The sequence below is a fragment of the Schistocerca gregaria genome, chromosome 4 (genome assembly GCF_023897955.1).
Source record: "Schistocerca gregaria isolate iqSchGreg1 chromosome 4, iqSchGreg1.2, whole genome shotgun sequence".
NCBI classification, from domain to species: Eukaryota; Metazoa; Arthropoda; class Insecta; order Orthoptera; family Acrididae; genus Schistocerca; species Schistocerca gregaria.
The window spans coordinates 318,649,010-318,671,052 of record NC_064923.1 but is presented as its reverse complement, the minus strand read 5'-3'; the positions used below and the strand labels follow the sequence as shown (position 1 = coordinate 318,671,052).

At 45.1% G+C, this 22,043-nt stretch overlaps 1 protein-coding gene across 3 annotated transcripts in view; it reads right to left on the bottom strand.

Annotated features, from left to right (window-relative positions):
• Window positions 1-22,043, bottom strand: part of LOC126266998 (homeobox protein OTX2-B-like) — a 278,020-nt gene that overhangs the window by 141,262 nt on the left and 114,715 nt on the right. For all 3 annotated transcript variants that reach the window (XM_049971757.1, XM_049971755.1, XM_049971756.1), the window contains exon 2: window positions 15,027-15,062. In XM_049971757.1, coding sequence (XP_049827714.1) covers window positions 15,027-15,052 — 26 coding nt within the window. In that variant the 5' untranslated portion in view covers window positions 15,053-15,062. The remainder of the gene's footprint in view (window positions 1-15,026; window positions 15,063-22,043) is intronic.

Sequence of the window (22,043 nt, the reverse complement as noted above, 5' to 3'; positions counted from 1 at the left end):
CGGACCAGACCAGACGGGATCTTCATCAACAGCGCAACGGTTTGTTACTTCCTTCATGCTAACGCCGCAAATTATTTCGTAACGAAGTGAAAATCAGTTAAAAGCTATGGGGAATGGCCTTTTAGCAAAAAGAGATGCTACTGCCTTAGTGCTCACAGACAAAAGCGAAGCCGGCCGGTGTGACCGAACGGTTCTAGGCGCTTCAGTCCGGAACCGCGCTACTGCAACGGTTGCAGGTTCGAATCCTGCCTCGGACATGGATGTGTGTGATGTCCTTATGTTAGTTAGGTTTAAGTAGTTCTATGTTCTAGGGGACTGATGACCTCAGATGTTAAGTCCCATAGTGCTTAGATCCATTTGAACAAAAGCGAACTTCTGAAACAACACATGAGCGAGACGAAGGTGGAAGCTAAGCCATCGTTGCAGAATGACGAAGAGAAAGAAAACGCAAGTGCCCAACTTTAGCAGGAAAGAAAGAATATTGAAAAACAAGTAATTAGAAAGAGTGTCATATAGAAATAGACACGAAAGGAGGTAAATCGATAAAGTATGGTTATTAGAAGACACAAAATGGCGGAATACATCTTGTGATAGGAAAGGCTGAATATGAAAAGGTGTTCGGACGACTATGAGGCATTGTACGTTACCGTCCTGGACAAAATTCTACAACGGATAATCTGAAGATGAAAGTATTCTACACGATTTTACCTGCAAAATGTTTTTTTAGGTATGACAATTTTGCTAGTTCAAAGCATTTTTTACCGCTGATTTTAAACACACTCCAAGACAAAAAAATGTGCCGACAAACAATTCTGCATAATTTCAGAAAAACTGGGTTGATTCATTTAAGAGAAAGGGCTTTACGAACTAAGCAAGTCAGTAATGCGTTGGTCCATTTCTGGCCCCTAAGCATGCAGCTATTCAGCTTAGCATTGACTGACAGAGTAATTGGATGTCGCCCTGAGGGATACTGTGCCAGATTCTGTCCAACTGGTGCATTAGATCGTCGAAAGCCCGAGCAGGTTTGAGGGCGCCTGTCCATAATGCTCCAAACGTTCTCAATTGATGAGAGATCCACTGACATTTCCAGCCAAGATAGGGTTTGGCAAGCACCAAGACAAATAGTAGAAGCTCGCCGAGTGCGACTGCTGCACTGTAATGCCGCCGCGGATGACAACCAAAGATATTCTGCTATGGAAAGGAACGGCACCCTAGACCATCACCCCTGGTTGTCAGGCTCTATGGCTCGTGAAAGTCAGGTTAATATCTCACCGCCGTCCAGGGCCTCTCCAGACACGTCTTCGCTGGTCATCGGGACACAGTTCGAAGCCGGACTCATCACTGAAGACAGTCCTGCTCCAGTCAATGACATTCCAAGCGGAAGACGTGTCTGGGGACGCCCCAGACAGCCATGGGATGCCAACCAGACTATCGCCCGCCATACGGCTCAATAACCAGGAATGACGATCTGGAGTGCCATTTCTCTTCATAGCAAGGCCCCTTTGATTGACGCCCGTGGCATCCGTACAGCACAGCGGTACGTCCACGAAACCTGCGCCACGTTTTATTGCCCTTCATAGCAAGCCATCGTGAGCTTGCATTCCAGTACACGACGAGTGTACCTACTGTTTGTCTTCGTGCTTACTAAACCCTACCTTGGCCAGCAAAATCGCCAGATCTCACCCCAGTGGTAAACATTTGGTGCATTCCAGAATGAGATTTTCACTCTGCAGCGGAGTGTGCGCTGATATGAAACTTCCTGGCAGATTAAAACTGTGTGCCGGACCGAGACTCGAATTCGAGATCTTTGCCTTTCGCACGAAAGGCAAAGGTTAGGAGTGCAGAGTGAAAATCTCATTCTGGAAACATCCCCGACGCTGTGGCTAAGCCGTGTCTCCGCAATATCCTTTCTTTCAGGAGTGCTAGTTCTGCAAGGTTCACAGGAGAGCTTCTGTAAAGTTTGGAAGGTAAGAGAGGATATACTGGCAGAAGTAAAGCTGTGAGAATGGGGTGTGAGTCGTGCTTGGGTACCTCAGTTGTTAGAGCACTTGCCCGCGAAAGGCAAAGGTACCGAGTTCGAGTCTCGGTCCGGCCCACAGTTTTAATCTGCCAGGAAGTTTCATTTGGTGCATTGTTTAGGCCCGCCAACTATCCTGTTCCTAAGAACAACTGCGGCACAGTTTTGGCCTTGTAACACGCCTACTAGAAGATGCCTTCCCTGGTGGGGAAATATCAAACATGAAGAAATACAGGTTGTCCGTAGTAATGTTCACATAATCCACAATTCTCTAACTTTCGATTATAAGCACAAGCCCCACGGAAGCCCAAGTAAATACCTCCGGTAGCATAGTACTGCCTCCACCGGTATGCAACCGTGGTGTGGTCCATGTTACGAGCAGCCGTTCACCAGGATGAAAGACAAGATCATCGAACTGGTGTAACGAGAAACGCAATCCCATAGAAATACATACTGGCCATTAAAATTGCTACACCACGAAGATGACGTGCTACAGACGCGAAATTTAGCCGACAGGAAGAAGATGCTGTGATATGCAAATGATTAGCTTTTCAGAGCATTCACACAAGGTTGGCACCGATGGCGACACCTACAACGTGCTGAAATGAGGAAAGTTTCCAACCGATTTCTCATACACAAACAGCAGTTGACCGGCGTTGCCTGGTAAAACGTTGTTGTGATGCCTCGTGTAAGGAGGAGAAATGCGTACCATCACGTTTCCGACATTGATAAAGGACGGATTGTAGCCTACTGCGATTGCGGTTTATCGTATCACGACATTGCTGCTCGCGTTGGTCGAGATCCAATGACTGTTAGCTGAATATGGAATCGGTGGGTTCAGGGGGGTAATACGTAACGCCGTGCTGGATCCCAACGGCCTCATATCACTAGCAGTCGAGATGACAGGCATCTTATCCACATCGCTGTAACGGATCGTGAAGTCACGTCTCGATCCCTGAGTAAACAGGTGGGGACGTTTGCAAGACAACAACCATCTGCACGAACAGTTCGACGACGTCTGCAGCAGCATGAACTATCAGCTCAGAGACCATGGCTGCTGTTATCCTTGACGCTGCATCACAGTCAGGAGCGCCTGTGATGGTGCACTCAACGACGAACCTGGGTGCACGAATGGAAAAACGTCATTTTCTCGGATGAATCCAGGTTCTGTTTACAGCAACATGATGGTTGCATCCGTGTTTGGCACCATCGCTGTGAACGCACATTGGAAGCGTGTATTCATCATTGCTATACTGGCGTATCACCCGGCGTGATGGTATGGGGTGCCACTGGTTACGCGCCTCGGTCACCTCTTGTTCGCATTGGCGGCACTTTGAACAGTGCGGGTTACATTTCAGACGTGTTACGACCCGTGGCTCTACCCTTCATTCGATCCCAGCGAAACCCTACATTTCAGCAAGATAATGCACGACCGCGTGTTGCAAGTCCTGTACGGACCTTCTCGATACAGAAAATGTTCGGCTGCTGCCCTGGCCAGCACATTCTCCAGCTCTCTCACCAATTGTAAACGTCTGGTCAATGGTGGCCGAGCAACTGGCTCGTCACATTACGCCAGTCACTACTATTGATGAACTGTGGTATCGTGTTGAAGCTACATGGGCAGCTGTACCTTTACACGTCATCCAAGCTCTGTTTGACTCAATGCCCAGGCGTACCAAGGCCGTTATTAAGGCCAGAGGTGGTTGTTCTGGGTACTGATTTCTCAGGATCCAGGATGAATACCCGTTTATCACCTGCGTTTCTTCTTGGTGTAGCAGTCTTAATGGCCAGTAGTGTAGATAGGGGTAGTTCGCTGCGGAATCGATGTTTCCGTTGAGCGGTGTGCTCCCAAACACTTGCGCTTGTACCAGTATTGTGCTGTCGTTAGGTCTGTCACATATGGCCGCCTATCCAGCTTTGAAGAGCGGGCCGGCCTCCAGCCTCCATGTTCTGTGATAAAGCGTAAACGATGGACCTCCATCGTCTTGTCGCTTACACGTGGTTTCACCGTCCTTCAACTAGTACCCAAAGATGCTCACGACGATAGTAGACGAACAGCTGATCAGCTTCGTCGTTTCCAACATGCTTTTTCCCAGGGACGGATCATACAATATGTCGTTTGCTAAACCACACTTTCTCAGTTGTGGCATGTGTCGTTGGTAGAATGATTCCCCATTCGTCTCTGTTCCTCTTATGTACTTTCCTTGTCGCGTCGTAGGCCGTAGCGCCACCAGCTGGCATTCAGTCTCAGAAAGGGGGACTAATGTTTTGACTCGTCAGTGTATGTACGTCAACGCTAAACCTATCGTTATACTTAGTTATGATGGAGAAAAATTCGGAAATTAAAGAGGTGTGAGGTTAGAAGGTTCTGTGACATGAAACAGTTTCATAATTATTTTGTCGAAACTGGAATTCCGACGGCTCCACCATCCCAAGAAAATATCAGCGCACGGGCGAACAGCTAATGTAAAAAAGAAATTTGACTTAAACGTGAACATTCGTCTGAAGATTAACCTGTCCGCTCGAACCCTATAACGGCGCTAGTTGTGCAAATAAATAGCTTTATTTAGTGTGGCTGGTTGCCATCTTTTGCTTTGCAAAAATCAACTTTTAAACTATTCTCATCAGTCCTAGAGGAAGGTTTCATATACTTAGGGGAAAAACAAAGAAACATTACGAACTAATAAAACTTACCTAACCTACTTTGTTTTGGTGGTAACATTGAAATGTTTTCCTCTAGACTACATCAACTTAAATGACAATTGATAAATTTTAATGCACCAGTTTTCCTGAAAATCAATTACAGTAAGACGAAATTAATGTTCTGTGAAGACAAAATGAAGTAGACAGATGAATAATGATTTTATAGAAACCGTTCAAGAGATTTTGATTTCGGGGCAGAAGGACAACGACTGCACTGACAGCAAAATAGATGGAAATAAGCGTCAAAAGGGCGTGGAGTTCTACTGGTAAACTAAAGAGGGTTTTCAAAACCAAATTTTTGATGTGCTTGAAGTTGAAAGTTTGTTATCAGCGTGTATTAGTAATTCTTGATCTTTTAATGTGAAAAACACTCAGAACTGGGGATTGCTCAGTGATCATTTAGGGACGAGCTATCAGGAGACATTAGCTAACAAACGAATGGATCTGAGGGCAGAGTGAGGTGGAAGACAAAATGATGGCTGTAATACGAACGACTTATTATTATTATTGTCGCGATTAGATGCAATAAGATCGGGTGGTATCAGATAACGGATTCTATCCGACAAGAGCTAACTCCACCGCTAGTGACAGCATCTATCGCAGCTCCCTGGATTTTATATGATGTGAATTTTAAGAGTTATTCATTTCTAGCGGGTTTTGCCATGCACAAACTTAACTGCTGAGTGTTGTGTTTTGTTTGCATGTGACTAATATTACATTTTTATTATATCTTTCAATACAGGTGATATTATTCCTTCTATTGATGTCTAGCCAAAGAAACAACAATGAGAATGTTACTACCACAGCGATGCATATCAGTTATATCGGACAAAGCAATTTTGGATTGTACAAAACAGGTACAATAAAAACTGAAATTTTATGGTCCTTTTTTCTTTACCAGGTAAATATGGAGATGTCAGGACATAAGTGGGATGAAAAGTAGCATGAAATGGCCGTGAAGTAAGTAAGGTTTGCCGAAATGGCAATCAGGGAAGCGAGTGGTAAACATACAGCTCCAAGAAGTATATTAGTTGATAATCAAAGCTTTATGGGAAACAAGAAGGTCACCAGGAAAATTTTGTTAGGAAGTAATAGGTTTTTTGCGAGAACATTTAGAGGCGAATAGGAAACACTATTGAATGACCATGTGAAAAATTTAGATAACCAACTTACACTTTTCAACAACGATGGGTTCTTAACTGCAGAGTACAAGTACGCAGAGCAACTAAAAATAAAACATCGACTAAATAAAATGAAAATGAAAGCGGATAAAGATTTTTTAATGTGATTTTATGAAAAGACGCGAATACTTAATACCGAGGACATCTCAATCCATGAGTTCTCAACGAGGGGCAAGTTAATATTTTCTTTGACAAACTAGGTGAGATGATGGACAAGCTCAAGTTTATGACCATTTAAAACTGTTTTGCAACAAAAATCACTTTTTTACACATTAAAATTTCATTTCCGATACAACCTTCCAAAAATTTGAACGATCAAAATGTAAGGGATGGAAAAAAAATTAAAATTCAAAGAACTTGTATTCTTATAAAATTGAGTTTAATTCTATCAAGTAACAAATTGTAGTATTGTTTAGTGTGAAAATTGTTCCATTTCAACCTCATAAAGCCTACGTATCCGACACTACGTGACCTTCTCGAATGTCTAACTTATTTGACCCGATTTAGTCAGTAGAGATTAATGATGCTGACTGACGGCTCAAAGAGTGGGAAAGTATTCTCTTTAGCTATAGAGATCACTGCACTCACAAATCGTCAGTCATCCTGAAGGGGAACTTAGTAACAGAATCCGAAAGCCGTGGCTAAACCGGTATAAGAGCTCAAGAGTTTTAATACTGTCGACGTACCGAAGATTTTCGTAAATTACACTTTTTCCCGCAGTTCACGTCTGGACTAATCATGGCTCCAGCACTCCCCCAGTAACGACCTCAATGTGGATCCAGCATGAAAGCCGTCGCCAATCGCACTGCCGTCCTTCTGAGAGGACGAGAGGCGAGGGCGCGTGCATCCTTTGTGGTCGGGGCGCGTCTAGGCTCTAGAGGCGAGGAGTCCCCTTCCGTCGCTGCGGCCGGCAGAGAGAGACGGAGACCCGCTCTCGTAATATCTCGTGGGAGACGATTATTGCGCCGGAGACCCGCTCAAATATTTGCATAGCACGGCCGATTGACTGCGAGTCAATGGCGGCGCGGCCCGCCTTTCTGCTGGCGAGTTCCCGGCGCGGCCGCAGCCATCCAATATTCGGGGTGTGTAATAACCTCTCCTCTCGATCGGCGGGCAGTCCGGAGCGCTCCGCGCTGCGCTTGTCCCCGCCGCCCGAAAACGCGAATAAATGACGACTGCGCCGCACCGCTCCGCGCCGGGGAAGTCCCGCACCCTCTCTGCGGTCGACTATTACGCACGCTCCTTCCTTGTTCTGCGCTCGCTCTTGTGGAAGGCCTCGCAATCAACTGCGGGCAGGGGCCACTGAATAGCAGTCGCCACACTACCAACAATGAGCGTCGGAAACTCGCCGCCGTCACGCGATGTAAACAGCCCTTTTTTTTACACACGTACTCCTCGTTGAAAGAAGTCAAGACCAAGGCCGTACCGAAGGGGTGGCAAGATAGGCCTCCGCCAATAGCATAGGCACAGAGGAGGCGCAATAACTTGCTGGGAAAAAACCAGGAAAGCAAGTTTAAAAATTGAGCAGGAGAGATATGAGGTGTGTGAGAAACGTAATGAGACTGATTTTTTATCAAGCAATCTTTAACTTTCTTTCAAACAGCAATATTGTTCCCTTCAACAGTATTGGTTCCTTCAAAGTAGTTCCCTTCGGCAGTCATACAACGGCGGAGTCGTTCTTCACACTCTTGGTAGTAGTGCTGAAAAGCTTCAACTGGTAGGACCTTTTACATGCCGGTCACAATTATTTGAATGGACTCCACAGTCCTTTTAAGCGATTTTTCAAATTTGGTACAAGATAAAAGTTGCAAGGATTCAGTTCAGGTGAATAGGGAGGCTAAGGAACAACAGGAATGCCCTTTGAGGTCAAAAATATCGTGATGGAAGTGGCTGTGTGACACGTGGCCTTGTCACGATGCAGCGTTCTCTTGTCTGCCACGTCCAATCTCACTCATGTCACCCTTTTCATGAGCGTTGAAGGGCTTTTTAATAACAATTAGTTGACAGTTGGACCTGGTGGAACAAATTCTTTCTGATCTTGGTACACTGAAGAGCCAAAAAAATGTGTATTCAAATACAGAGATATGCAAGCAGGCAGAATACGACGCTGTGGTCGCAACGCATATGTAAGACAACAAGTATCTGGCGCAGTTGTTAGTTCGGTTACTGCAGCTACAATCGCATGTTATCAAGATTTAAACGAGTTTGAATGTGGTGTTATAGGCCGCGCACGAGCGATGGGACACAGCATCTCCGAGGTAGCGATGAAAAAAAAGTTCAAATGGCTCTGAGCACTATGGTACTTAACATCTGTCCCTAGACTTAGAACTACTTAAACCTAAGTAACCTAAAGACATCACATACCTCCATACCCGAGGCAGGATTCGAACCTGCGAGCGTAACAGCAGCGCGGTCCCCGACTGAAGCGCCTAGAACCGCTCCGTCACAGCGGCCGGTTTCATGGCTAGCATATGGAGAAGGGAGGAACTGTGCCATTATTTAGAGTTCATGGAGGAATTTTATGCTTGTCCATTTTCGCAAATAAACTGTGTGATTTGCGAGTCTCATACAGTGCTGGAGAGCGCTACAGTCGCAAATCATTACGAGGAGCGCGTTCCGTGTGATGTACCAGCTCACGGCTAAACGTGTGCCAGCCACTATGAAAACCCTGTCTAGCGTACTGCACGATGACAATCACTTCTCGCGTGATGACGGCTTTACAGACAGCCAAGTATCGGGCAGTGGTCAGAGAACGTGCTCACCGCCATAGGAGCCACACGCAAGCTGTATCGAACACTGGCAGCGGGGTTCGCGATTTACCTCGGTCGGCTGATGGGAGGCGATACGTGCAATCAGTAAATGGGTACGCCACTCTCATCGCGTTTCCCGGCCCGCGGCCATTGCTCGCTTCCCGGCAGGCAACGAGGCCTGTTCATTGTGTCGGGAACAAAGGGCATTACCGACCGACGGCGCGGTCGCCGCACGGTAGGCTCTCGCCTGCGGATAGAGGCGGGAACTGCAGCGCGACATCACTCATCAGCGAAAGCAACCTCTACAGTGGAGATGTGTACGGTTCCGCCACTCAGGAAAATGACGTATCATTTATGTAGGAAAAAAAATCTAAATAAAAAGAGCCTTTGGAGATGCTTCGACCATCCACAAAATTCGCTTAGGAAATTAAAGGCTTGCCAAGGGACCGCGCCTACTCGTTATCACAAACTTCGTTCAAATTTGCGGTTTGGTCAGAAATGAAAGTGACACGAATGGAAGCTGCAGATGGCCAGGCGTTTAGAAAAGTAGCATTTTTCGCACGGGTCTGGCCATGTATGAGCCATCTGCGCCGGTGTAGTTTCCAGGCACCGGTTGGCGCAGCAGAAACAGCGTAGGCCAGTAATCCGAGGGTTTGGAGATCGAGCCCCTGTACGGAAACTTTCTTTTTAACTATTGCGTTACTTACACCGCAAATAAACAGAGATATTGTCCAATGTTTTGTGTCTGATGTGACGAAATCTTATATGCAGCAGGACAAATTTCTTCTGTTAATTGCCTCGTGAGAACACACAAATCTACAATTGCGCTACGAGATTTTTAAAGACGAATAATTATTGCTATTATGCAATATTAATGTGATTATTGTCCCCCACCGATAGCTGAGTGGTCAGCGCGACAAAATGTCAATCCTAAGGGCCCGACTTCGATTCCTGGCTGGGTCGGAGATTTTCTCTGCTCAAGGATTGGGTGTTATGTTGCCCTAATCACCATAATTTCATCCCCATCAACGCGCAATTCACCGAAGAGGCGTCAAATCGAAAGACTTGCACCTGGCGAACGGTCTACCCGACGGGAGGCCCTAGTCACACGACATTCATTCATGTGGTTACTCCTCCCCCTCCTCCAGATTCACCCCGCTGATAATAGTGTGATGCCTGTTTTTATCGTCAGCTAAGGAGTTTGCTCGAAAATCTTCAAAATTGCTCTTACCTCGTCTAGAGAGGACTACAACCACGTAATGGTAAAAATGTGGCCTATATAACGCTTCAAAGAAGCCAATAAAATTACTGCTTCCCCTGTTTTTTATGATAAATATCACCCCAGCACCTGTAAACCATAACTGTAAAATAACAAACGTATCTAATTTTATGTGTGGGGTTCTCGTGTACAGCTTAAAATCCCTTTTTGGGAATGTATTTGAAATACCAAGTTTTCTTTTGCCTTTCCTTTTCATACCTTTGGCAAAAATATTAATTTTAGTTTATTTGCAGTGTAAGCAACGTACATATTGAAAACAAAAAAAGTCTCCACATAGATACTGAAATCCAAGACATGCGGATCGCCATTCTGTACTCTCTCCCCTACGCCGACTGCCATCAGAAAACTGCGCCAACATAAGTGGCTCCTGGTTCGCCTGACTCGCACCACGAACTGCTGCTTTTTCTGAACGCTGGGCCATCTGGAACTCCCAGTTCCGCCACTTTCATTTGTGGCCAAGCCCGGAACTACCATTAATTGGGATGAAATCGGTGAAGAATAGTAGGCGCGGTCCTTTGTCAGTAGATGCGGGGCAAGTGGCGCAGTCCTGATGCAACAAGCGATAACGTTTGTATGCCTCATCAGACTAAGTAACTGTGCAGTTTTTTTTATTGATATGAAATACTGTTCACTGTAGGTTCAAAAAAATAAAAAATAAAGCCCACTATTCGACGACGCGATACCACATACAATATACCAGTTTTCTGACAGTGCAAAGTGTTTTCATGAAAGACATGTAGATATTCACTTGATTTAATTATGGTGTTTTGATTATTCACGTGTCGATTGAGGTGAAATAACGGCCACATAAACAAAATATTGCCCATTTCTGCGATATCATGGACGTAAAAAAATGACTGAAACCATGTACAGTACAAGTAGACACATTTGTTTATCCAGCGCCTACAATTTTTGTAAACTACAAACACAACGTGCACGAAATTTAAACCTACGAATCTCTTTTTGAGCACTACCATACGAAATCTGAGATTGAACACATGATCTTCTTAAACTTTTTGAAGACGAAAGCAGCATCACAAGCATCTCACGAGCCAGTTTAGCGTCTGTAAAACTGACCGGTCTTCCGGTTCTCTACTTGTCTGCAGCTGATCCGCACTCCTGGAAACGGACGATTAATACTGTTATTGTTGAACTGTTTAGCACTGTGCCATCTGGACATTTCCCACGATATGTGTCAACAGTACGTATATACGAATGAGTGGGGAAATACTGCTCAACAATAAATACTCGTTGCTCTTGGGAAAGCGACGTGTATACCAAGCAATGAGCTGGGCAATGCTACAGGCACCACGTGAATTACGCTGGAATCTTCGTTTGTTGTTAATAATTGTGGTGCTATCTTGGGGTGGCTGAATGTACGAATCCAATTCAAATCCTCTTTACAGAAATTCTCATTTTTACGTGCTCGTCTTTCGATCGACCTGTATTACGGACAAGGAGGCTTAGGATTATTCCAGAAATTGGCAGAAGACGTTGTGAGGACCAGCGTTACCATAGTCGGACGGTAAATTTTCTGAAGTTCATAAAGTACCATGACATAGTCTACATTTACGTGCGTATCAACAAGATAATCCAAGATAAGTGGCGGAGGGTGTTTCTAGTAGCATCATCACCTTTCCACTTCCTTGTTGCGTTTGCTGATGGTGCATTGGAAGAAAGGTTCTCAAAAAACCCTGTATGAGGTCTGGCAGTCTCGTCAGTCATTTAGCAAGACACTTGTGGCAGGACTGATTTTTCTTTGAACGTACGCTCTCATAATTTTAACAGTAACCTTCTCTGTGATCACGGACCCTCTCTTGTAACGTCTGCCACTGCATTGTGATGAGCAAGTCCGTATTGCGCTTACTAGATAAGCCTCTGAGGAAACGCATTGCTCTTCTCTGTATCTTCACGAATTATTGTATTAATCATAACACTCAACAATCAGTAGTACTTGAGTTTTGAAAGTTACTGTTTTGCAGATGAATTGCCTTAGGATTATTTCATGGAATCTCAGTCTGACATCTGGTATTTCTACAGTTAGTTATATATGATAATTCCACTTTAGGTCACTCCAGAAGATTACCTTTAGGTAACTTTCGGTTGTTATTGTTTTCGGTGACTTGTCGCCAATCGTGTGTTGGAGGAGTAATGAGTCTATCATTTATGTGCAGTGATATACATTTACTCGCCACAGCTTCGCTCGCTTGTGCCTTCATTTGCGCAAATGTCGTGCACATCTCCTCCTCTCACCCCCCACGCTTGGTCAGACTCCACCTGGAATGTCTACCCATCTCCTTCCCCCATCTCTCTCACAGTCTCCTACTTATCTCATCTCTGTCCTTAACCTTCTCTGTCCATTTCTTTCTTGCCTTCCTCCTCCCAACTGTCTCTACCCATCTACTCCCTCTCCCCCTCTCTGCCCATCTCTTCTGCCCTCTCTCTGCTCATCTGCTCCTCTTTTTGCCCATCTCCTCCCACACTGTCTTTCTGTCCATCTCTCCTCCTCTCTCTCTGTCCATCTACATCTCCTCCTACTTTTCTCTCTGTCCTATTCCCCCTATCTATATCAATCTCATTCTCCCCCTTTCCATTACCATCTCCTGCTCTCCCTTTCTCTGTCCTCCCTCGCCACTCTCTATCCATCCCCTGCCCTCTATTCTCTCTGTCCATTCCCTGATGCCCTCTCTCTCCCTATCCATCACCTCCTTCCCCCCCCCCCCTCTCTGTCATGCCCTCCTCTATCTATCTAAACCAACTCCAGCTATGCCCATCTGCTTGTGTAGCCTCTGCACAACAGGTTAATGAAACAGGCTGATACTATTCTCAAAACAATTTTGTCACACAGGGTAGCCTATTTTTCAAGGTCCTGAAAACAGTTTGTTGCCTCTGAGGTGTTTGCTGCCCTGAAAAGCAGGTCGATAATACAGTTCAATACTATTGACACAGAACACATCTTTCGGACAGAGCAGCCTATATGGCACTGGCAAAAAGCCAATTTCTGCTGGTATCTCAGCTCTTGCTGAAGCTAGAGAGTTGTAAACCACACAGTACTGACATTCATGAAGTTTGCTATTTGTTCGCCAAATTGGGTTGAAATCGATCCTGATGTTTGGGAGACGTTAGACATCATACACACATACATCGAAACTGCTTTGTATATACAGGGTGTTACACAACAAACTTTCAGGAACCATTCCTCACACACAAAGAAAGAAAATATGTTAGGTGAGCATGTGTCCGGAAACGCTTACTTTCCATGTTAGAGCTCATATTATTACTTCTCTTCAAATCACATTAATCATGCAATGGAAACACACAGCAACAGAACGTACCAGCGTGACTTCAAACACTTTGTTACAGGAAATGTTCACAATGTCCTCCGTTAGCGAGGATACATGCATCCACTCTCCGTGGCATGGAATCCCTGATGCGCTGATGCAGCCCTGGAGAATGGCGTATTGTATCACAGCCGTCTCTACATTTGGTACCGGGGTTGCGTAGATAAGAGCTTTCAAATACCCCCATAAATGAAAGTCAAGAGGGTTGAGGTCAGGAGAGCGTGGAGGCCATGGAATTGGTCCGCCTCTACCAATCCATCGGTCACCGAATCTGTTGTTGAGAAGCGTACGAACACTTCGACTGAAATATGCAGGAGCTCCATCGTGCATGAACCACATGTTGTGTCGTACTTGTAAAGGCACATATTCTAGCAGCACAGGAAGTACAGTACATACTGACGAAACTAAAATGAGCTCTAACATGGAAATTAAGCGTTTCCGGACACATGTCCACATAACATCTTTTCTTTATTTGTGTGTGAGGAATTTTTCCTGGAAGTTTGGCCATACCTGTTTGTAACACCCTATATATATATATATATATATATATATATATATATATATATATATATATATATATATTTTCCCCACAGTTCCACCCACTTGTAGATTTGACACATATATTGAACATCTCCTTCTCACACTCTCTGTGTTTACATCTTCCTCTCTTTGTCTGTGTATCTCATCTTCTTACTCTTAACTATCTCCTCCTCTCCACTCTCCCTGTCTCTTCTTCCTTCTGTCCCCTCTCTTAGACCATCTCCTCCACTCTCTCTCTCTTTCTGATCATCGTGCGTGGGACCAGAATCAATGCGCAGCGCTATGAAGACACTTTGCAGTAACTACGACGCGCTATAAAGTCAAAACACCCAGGAATGCTATTGAATGGAATCATTTTGTTAATTGTTAACGCCCACCACCACACTGCCAACTGCACAAGGACGGCGATTTGGTTGGGAAATACTGCAATATCCTCAGTACAGCCCGGATCTATCACCGTGTGATTTTCACATCTTCGGCGACCTGAAAAAGATATGTGTTTACGTCCGTTTCAGTCGGACGAGGAAATGCAAGAGTGGGCGCGGCTATGGATCCGTCAGCGACCGACCGCCGTCTACGAAACAAGAACTGATTGCCTCGTTTCCCAGGGGAACAAAAGTCTTAACGCGTGTAGTGATCACTTTTGTGTGGTACGACTTCATATTCCCGCTGTGGCTGGTGTTTTGTTCTCATTTGATTGCCCCTTATAAGGAATATATGTGTAGGATTCAGGCCATTTTAACTGTGTTTGTGATATTCAAATGTCACCTAACAATGCCCTAAGAAGCCTGTTCGTGACCAAATAATATGTCGCAGAACATTAGGAAAGTATTTTCTATTTATTAAAAAATAATTTTGTAACCTGTTTTCAAGACACCATCCTTTACGTTAACTGATCTTCGCAGTCCTCTGCCGTCTCTGACACAATAGTCATCTTTCAATAGTTGAAGAGCTCCATGAAACTAGAATTTCGTCTGAAGACTGCAACAGCACGCAGGCTAATTCACTGTATTTCCCAAACAGCGCTGGCAAATTTTTCGTGCCAGCTTTATGGCCTGCGCAAGGCGAGGTGTCGCAGCTGGAGATGGGGTTAGAAGTGTGCGAAGTGGCAGCGGCGGCGGCGGCGGCGGCTCTCGGCTGGCCAAACAAGAGAGCGTGGCAGGCGATGCGGACGCGTGCGCGCCACGTGTCGGCTAATGAAGGCAATCTACTCACCCGGCCGCCAGGCTGTTGGGCCACATGGGGTCGGACCTGCGGACAGCGGAAAACTCATTTCAGTGCAGGCCACACATCTGCGACAGTAATGGAACACACACACAGAAACACACCCTCATACATGCGGGCCCGGGCGCCAAGAGGAAGTCCGGGTCGCCACTACTGCCGCGACACCTGTACATTAAAAGCGAGGACACATGTGCATGCCGCTGCGCAAGTCGTCAACAGGTCAACACCTCGTCTCTCTCGTCATGTCTCCGTTGGTGAACGTCGGAACAGAGGAGCTCCATTTCCTCCCACAAACATAGTTTTGAAATTATGGCACTACAAATAAAATAGGAAAAATAATCCTGTAATGTTTGAATACTCCATTAGTCGTGTAGTGCTTGATACAGTCACGTCGATTAAATATTTGGGCGTATCATTGCAGAGCGATATGAAGTGGGACAAGCATGTAACGGCAGTTGTGAGGAAGGCGGGTAGTCGTCTTCGGTTCATTAAAATTTTGGGAAGGTGTGGTTCATCTGTAAAGGAAACCGCTTATAAAACACTAATACGACCTATTGTTGAGTACTGCTCGAGCGTTTGGGATCCCTATTAGGTCGGATTGAGGGAGGGCATAGAAGCAATTCAGAGGCGGATTGCTAGGTTTGTTACTGGTAGATTTGATCATCACGCGTGTGTTACGGAAATGCTTCAGGAACTCGGGTGAGAGTCTCTAGAGGAAAGGAGTCGTTCTTTTCGTGAATCGCTACTGAGGAAATTTAGAGAACCAGCATTTGAGACTGACTGCAGCACAATTTTACTGCCGCCAACTTACATTTCGCGGAAAGACCACCAAGATAAGATAAGATAAGAGGGCTCGTACAGAGGCATATAGGCGGCCATTTTTCCCTCGTTCTGTTTGGGAGTGGAACAGGGAAAGAGGATGCTAGTTGTGATACGAGGTAACCTCCACCGCGCACCTTATGGTGGATTACGGAGTATGTATGTAGATGTAGATATCGGCACAAGTAATGTAATTTTTACCTTCGACATTCAAATTACCTCTCTTTCACTTTGACATAAAACAAATGAAAATGTTTGTGGTACATTTCACTGGTAGCCCAAACTGAAGACTTTATTACTTTACAAATATAATTTTAACATATAAACAATAGTTAACAACTAAAAGTTTGTTTGGGTATGCTCGCTGAGTGTCTTAATATTAGGTGGTTAGTGCAGCTTCTCATGGGGTTGCATTGTAGGCTGTAATTATCATTTCGCAAAGAAACTTGGTAATAAGCTAATGCGATAATGCGGAACCAATTTACCCTGGGAAAAAATAGTTTCAATTATGAGTACCAGGAGCAAATCTAGCGCCGTATACTGTTTGTATGACGGTATGACATCCACGCTGTCATTTGTAAGTCATAACGTGAGTGAACAGTATGTCTATCGAGAATAGGGGCTATGTGCTCTTAATGAAACTGTTTAATGTGAACAGCAGCAATTATAATGCTGCGTTGAGAAAGTATAACCGACTGAAAAGTCTGAGGAGAGGCCGGAATCATTACGCGGTTTAAAGATGTTGATAATGAAATTCGATAACGCATGAGCCACGGATAGCGCCTGGAAGAGGAAGGCGTCGTATCTCGATGGAAGTTATTGACGAGGTTGCTGTTGTAGCTGCCAATGCAGCACGTCCCCGGTTAGTGCTAGGGCTCGAGCAGTGCCACGAGAATTGACTATTCTACGGTCAAAAGTACGTAAAGTTTTGCGGCCTTTATTACACTGGTACCCGTGCAAGGTTCACTTGATGCGGCAACTCAAACCTCATGATCCGCGGCAACGTTCTGAATTTGCTCTTCAGTGTCTGGTACGGATCCAAGTGGCCCGCGCAGTATTCTGTGGACGAGGCACATTTTACATACAGAGTGCAGTGCATACACAGGACTGCTGAATATTGGTACTGTTATACGGCGTGTTGTGCACGGAGAGCCACTGCACTCACCACACGTGACTGTGTGGTGTGGATTCGATCCACCTTTATTCTCAAACCATTCTTCTTTGAAGAGAAGTCGTCCAGAGGGCCCGTCAGGTGTACCGTCACCTATGCACGTTATCAAGACCTCCTTGTGCAGCATGTGATTCCTGTTTTGGAAGAGCGCAACTGTGTGTAAACAACTGTTTTCATGTGATGTGGGCTAACACCTCATGTCGCTCGCCTAGTGAAAGATCGGCTTAAGGCAACATTCCACGAATGTGTTATTCCGAGAGGTTTTCCAGATCCACAGCCTGCAAGTTCACCTGATTTGAATCCATGTGACTTTCGGCTTTGGCCTGCCGTTGTGGCCGAGCGGTTCTACGCGTTTCAGTCCGGAATCGCGATGCTGCTACCGTCACAGGCTCGAATCCTGCCTCGGGCATGGATGTGTGTGATGCCCTTAGTTTAGTTAGGTTTAAGTAGTTCTAAGTCTAGGGGACTGATAACCTCAGATATTAAGTCCCATAGTGCTCAAGGCCATTTTTTTGGCTCTGGGGATGTTTAAAAGAACGCGCTTACCAGTAACACGTTCGGTCCTTTCCTGACGTGAAGACCAGTATATAGAAACACGCTGACACGCTACTCAAGTTACACCAAAACTCAAATAGTTCAAATGGCTCTGAGCACGATGGGACTTAACATCTGAGGTCATCAGTCCCCTAGAACTTAGAACTACTTAAACCTAACTAATCTAAGGGACATCACACACATCCATGCCCGAGGCAGGATTCGAACCTGCGACCGTAGCAGTCGCACGGCTCCGGACAGAAGCGCCTAGAGCAGCTCGGCCACAGCGGCTGGTCCACCAGAACTGCTGTGAGCAACTGTTGATCACGTCTTTTTTTGCGTTGACGTCATCGATACTCATGTTAAACAAATTGTGTAAGCGGCAGTTAATAATGAAACCAACGTCATGCCTTTCTCAGTTGTTTGGCCTTTTCTGCCCGCGTCTCGTTCCTAATCTATTACATACGGAAACATTTCTATACGTCTTTCTCGCATTCGCAGCATCATATTTGCACGTGGTGGCCAAAACTGGAGGTATTTTTATTCCACTCTAAATCGGTTCCACATTATCGCTTTAGAATATCTACCAAGTTTCGCTGCCATACGGTAATTACAGCCCATACTGTCTTTCGTAAGTAGCTGCGCTTTAATTATAATCAGCCAGTATAAGTACTTAGTGGGCTTTACTTGTACTTTGACTTTTATTATTGTGACCGATTGAGTTAGTAGATGCTAGACTACAAATCCAAAGGCACAGGGTCCGTGACGCAAGCTCATGATATAAAAATTGTCGCCGACTGCCTGCTCGTAGGGTACAGTCTTTCCATTCGCCGCGACTCCACGATGGGGAGGGGGCGGCGGATACCTCTTCCCTGCCGTCCTTTACCCCAGGGAAAGACCCCCGGTACTCATTTTGACAGGAGGTTCAGTGGATTTGGGGCCTTCCTGGAGGGATTGGTAAGAATAACAACCTCCGTTCATACGCCTCTACTCAGGATTGAATCTAGAACCGCAAGAGTGCAATCTAGTGCTCTACCCCCCAAGTACCACCACAGCCACAAGGTACGGCGTGTGATCCTAAATTTTTTTCAGTCACTAAATGCTTTTTTCAACTACTTAAAGCGATTTGTTAATGTGAATAATGCCAAGTTGTACCATGGTATGAAATCCATGTTAATAATGTGAGTTGTCCTACGACATGCTGGGTAAATCAGTTCAAAGATCGGAGGAAGGCAAGGGCATTTCACCCTCAGTAGGATAGTGCCTAATAAAGCACCGGTATTCCAACTAACCTTCGAGGTGACGGCAGCTGTATTTACTTCCTACTAGCATTTGGTAGTTTATGCCGTGAAAAAAATGCCCTCATATTACAATGACGTTGATGTGGCCTTTTCATATATGTGTGTCTATCTTAACATACAAAAGAAGATAGCTGAACAACTGCTGCGGCATTCTAGAATATTAAGTCGGCACTGGAAGAAGGAATGTTTCTATGACAGCTTTTTATCCCATTGGATATAAAACACGAATTGTTCTTAACGGCGTCCTCCCGAATACGAGTTCAACGTCTTTCCTGCAGCATTCGTTCGCTCCAACGACTTGAAATTGTCCTTCCGGTACTCTAATGTAATGTTTCACGTGTGTTTCAGAGCGACACCAGACAAAAATCATCAGAAGGAAGGCCGCTACGACTGTACCAATAAGGAAGTCTTAAGGGGCGACTCAGAAGAAAGAGAATGGTCGACTTCGATTTATTGAGAGAATTTTAGGTGTGTGTAGCTCGTCCATAAAGGAGATCGCGTACAAAATACTAGAGCTACCCATTCTTGAATACTGCTTTAGTATTTGGGATCCATACCATGTCTGATTAGAGGAGGATATCGAAGGAATTCAAAAGCGGGCTGCTAGATTTTTTACCGGAAGGTTCGATCAACAGGCGAGTATTAGGGACATGGTTCGTGAACTCAAACGGGAATCGTTGGAAGGACTAGAACGTTCTTTTCACGAAAAGCTATGAGAAAATTTACAGAAGGAGCGTTTGAAGCTGACTGCAGAACGATTCTACTGCCGCCAACGTAATTTCCCGTAAGGACCAGGAAGATAAGAGAATTGAGGGCTCTTATGGTGCTAGACAGACAGTCGTCCTTCCCTCCCTCCATTTGCGTATAGAACAGGAAAGGAAATGACTAGTAGTGATACAAGGCACCCTCCGCCATGCTTCATACGGTGGCTTACAGAATATGTACGTAGATGCAGATGTAGAAGAACAAACGCCAAGGATGAGATCCCGATGGGTGTGTCCAGAGTGGCACCTTCGCTGACATGGACCAATTGAAGTCGTCCGCGCTGTGACGTCTCCCGGCAGTAGTGAGGCGACAGTTGGCGGTGTATTTATTTGCGGGCGCGGCAAATATTTATGCTTCGCGGCGGACGGTGGTCGCAGGCAGCGGAGCGGCGTGCTGCCAACTCGAGTGTTTCTGTTTGGCTGCAGGGCACAGTTGGACAGGACAGGCGCGCGCCGCTGTTGACACGGAAAACACTCCAGCCCGCACCTGACGTCCACTCCGGGGCCCTTCAGCTGTCGCTGCCGTTAGCCGCCCTTTGCAGAGTCCGGAAGCTGAGCGAGGATTAGGAGCGGAGGGGGGCCGGATGTTAGCGGAGCCCGCGGAAGCGGAGGACCTCCCGCGCCGTGGCCGCAGGACTTCTGCAGTCGTGTCAGGTGGAGCTGTGCTGGGCGCAATGTTATGAAGTTCATTCTTCTGCGTGAGCTGAAGGAGATACATCTTCGTCTACACCTGCACTCTGCAAGCCACTGTGAAGTACATTTCAGTGCTTTCCAGTGCACCGGTCATTAGGGCTGCTTTACGTTCTACTCGCGTACGCAGTGGAAGATTAATAATTACTTACAAGCGTAAGTGCGCACTATAATTAGTCTAATAAGAGGTGCGTCCTACCAAAACTAAGGTTCTGTAGTTACCTTAAGCGATCTAGGGAAATCACGGAAAACCTAAATCTGGATGACAGGACACGAATTTGAACCGACGTCCTCCCGAAGGCGAGTCCAGTGTGCTAACTACTGCGCTACCCCGTTCGGTATCTTTTTCTTTTATTTCCCGTAGTATTGGTATCATTGGCAGAGAAAGGAACATAAATGAATGTGTGAGAGAAAGAGGGAGCTGAAGGTTTCTTTTTGTTTTTTGTTTTGCACACAATTAGAATCGTAAGTCGTTCATTTTTAGTCCATTATGTATATTATACCCTTACACAATATAAATTGCATTTTATAAGTAATAAAGTTTTATTATTCCTCCCTTTTATGCAACCAAAGGAACTGCTTTTGATGTAGGTACAGGTTTATGTGCACAAACATAAAAAACTACAGAAATTCTTTTTACATGTGTAACAGTTGAAAATGGCCGAAGGCTGAAATCTAGATATTGTAATAAAAGCATATCAAACTGTCCAATGGCGCTTATATGGTTCCGTAAGTGTTATATGATTGGCTCCAAACAGAGAAAAATCATGTGCAGTTATAGCTGTTATTTTGTACTCAATGAAACGTTTTTCATCATAAACAAGAACAAGAGTCTGGAAGTTCTTTATAAATGGCAGAAACATATATTATGTAAGCTCGGCGAAATATTGAAGAATATTTGAAATTTTTTGTTTACCATTCTTTCGAGGAATTTGCCTTTTATAGCACTGTATGATAAACCTGTAACTTTTTTTAGTTTTACTAAAACAGTCACCTGTTCCATGTTACAAATCAAAAGCTTTCGAATGTAATGTAAATTAAACATTTGACAATTTAATTTTGCTACAAATACTGCTTATTTTTAAGTAACGCAAAAGAGGATAATTATGGAGAATAAAAATGTTCCTTAGGTTGTGCGGCTTATTGTACAGGGTGTTACAAAAAGGTACGGCCAAACTTTCAGGAAACATTCCTCACACACAAATAAAGAAAAGATGTTACGTGGACATGTGTCCAGAATCGCTTAATTTCCATGTTAGAGCTCATTTTAGTTTCGTCAGTATGTACTGTACTTCCTCGATTCACCGCCATGATTTCATACGGGATACTCTACCTGTGCTGCTAGAACATGTGCCTTTACAAGTACGACACAACATGTGGTTCATGCACAATGGAGCTATTGCATATTTCAGTCGAAGTGCTCGTACGCTTCTCAACAACAGATTCGGTGACCGATGGATTGGTAGAGGCGGACCAATTCCATGGCCTCCACGCTCTCCTGACCTCAACCCTCTTGACTTTCATTTATGGGGGTATTTGAAAGCTCTTGTCTACGCAACCCCGGTACCAAATGTAGAGACTCTTCGTGCTTGTATTGTGGACGGCTGTGATACAATACGCCATTCCCCAGGGCTGCATCAGCGCATCAGGGATTCCATGCGACGGAGGGTGGATGCATGTATCCTCGCTAACGGAGGACATTGTGAACATTTCCTGTAACAAAGTGTTT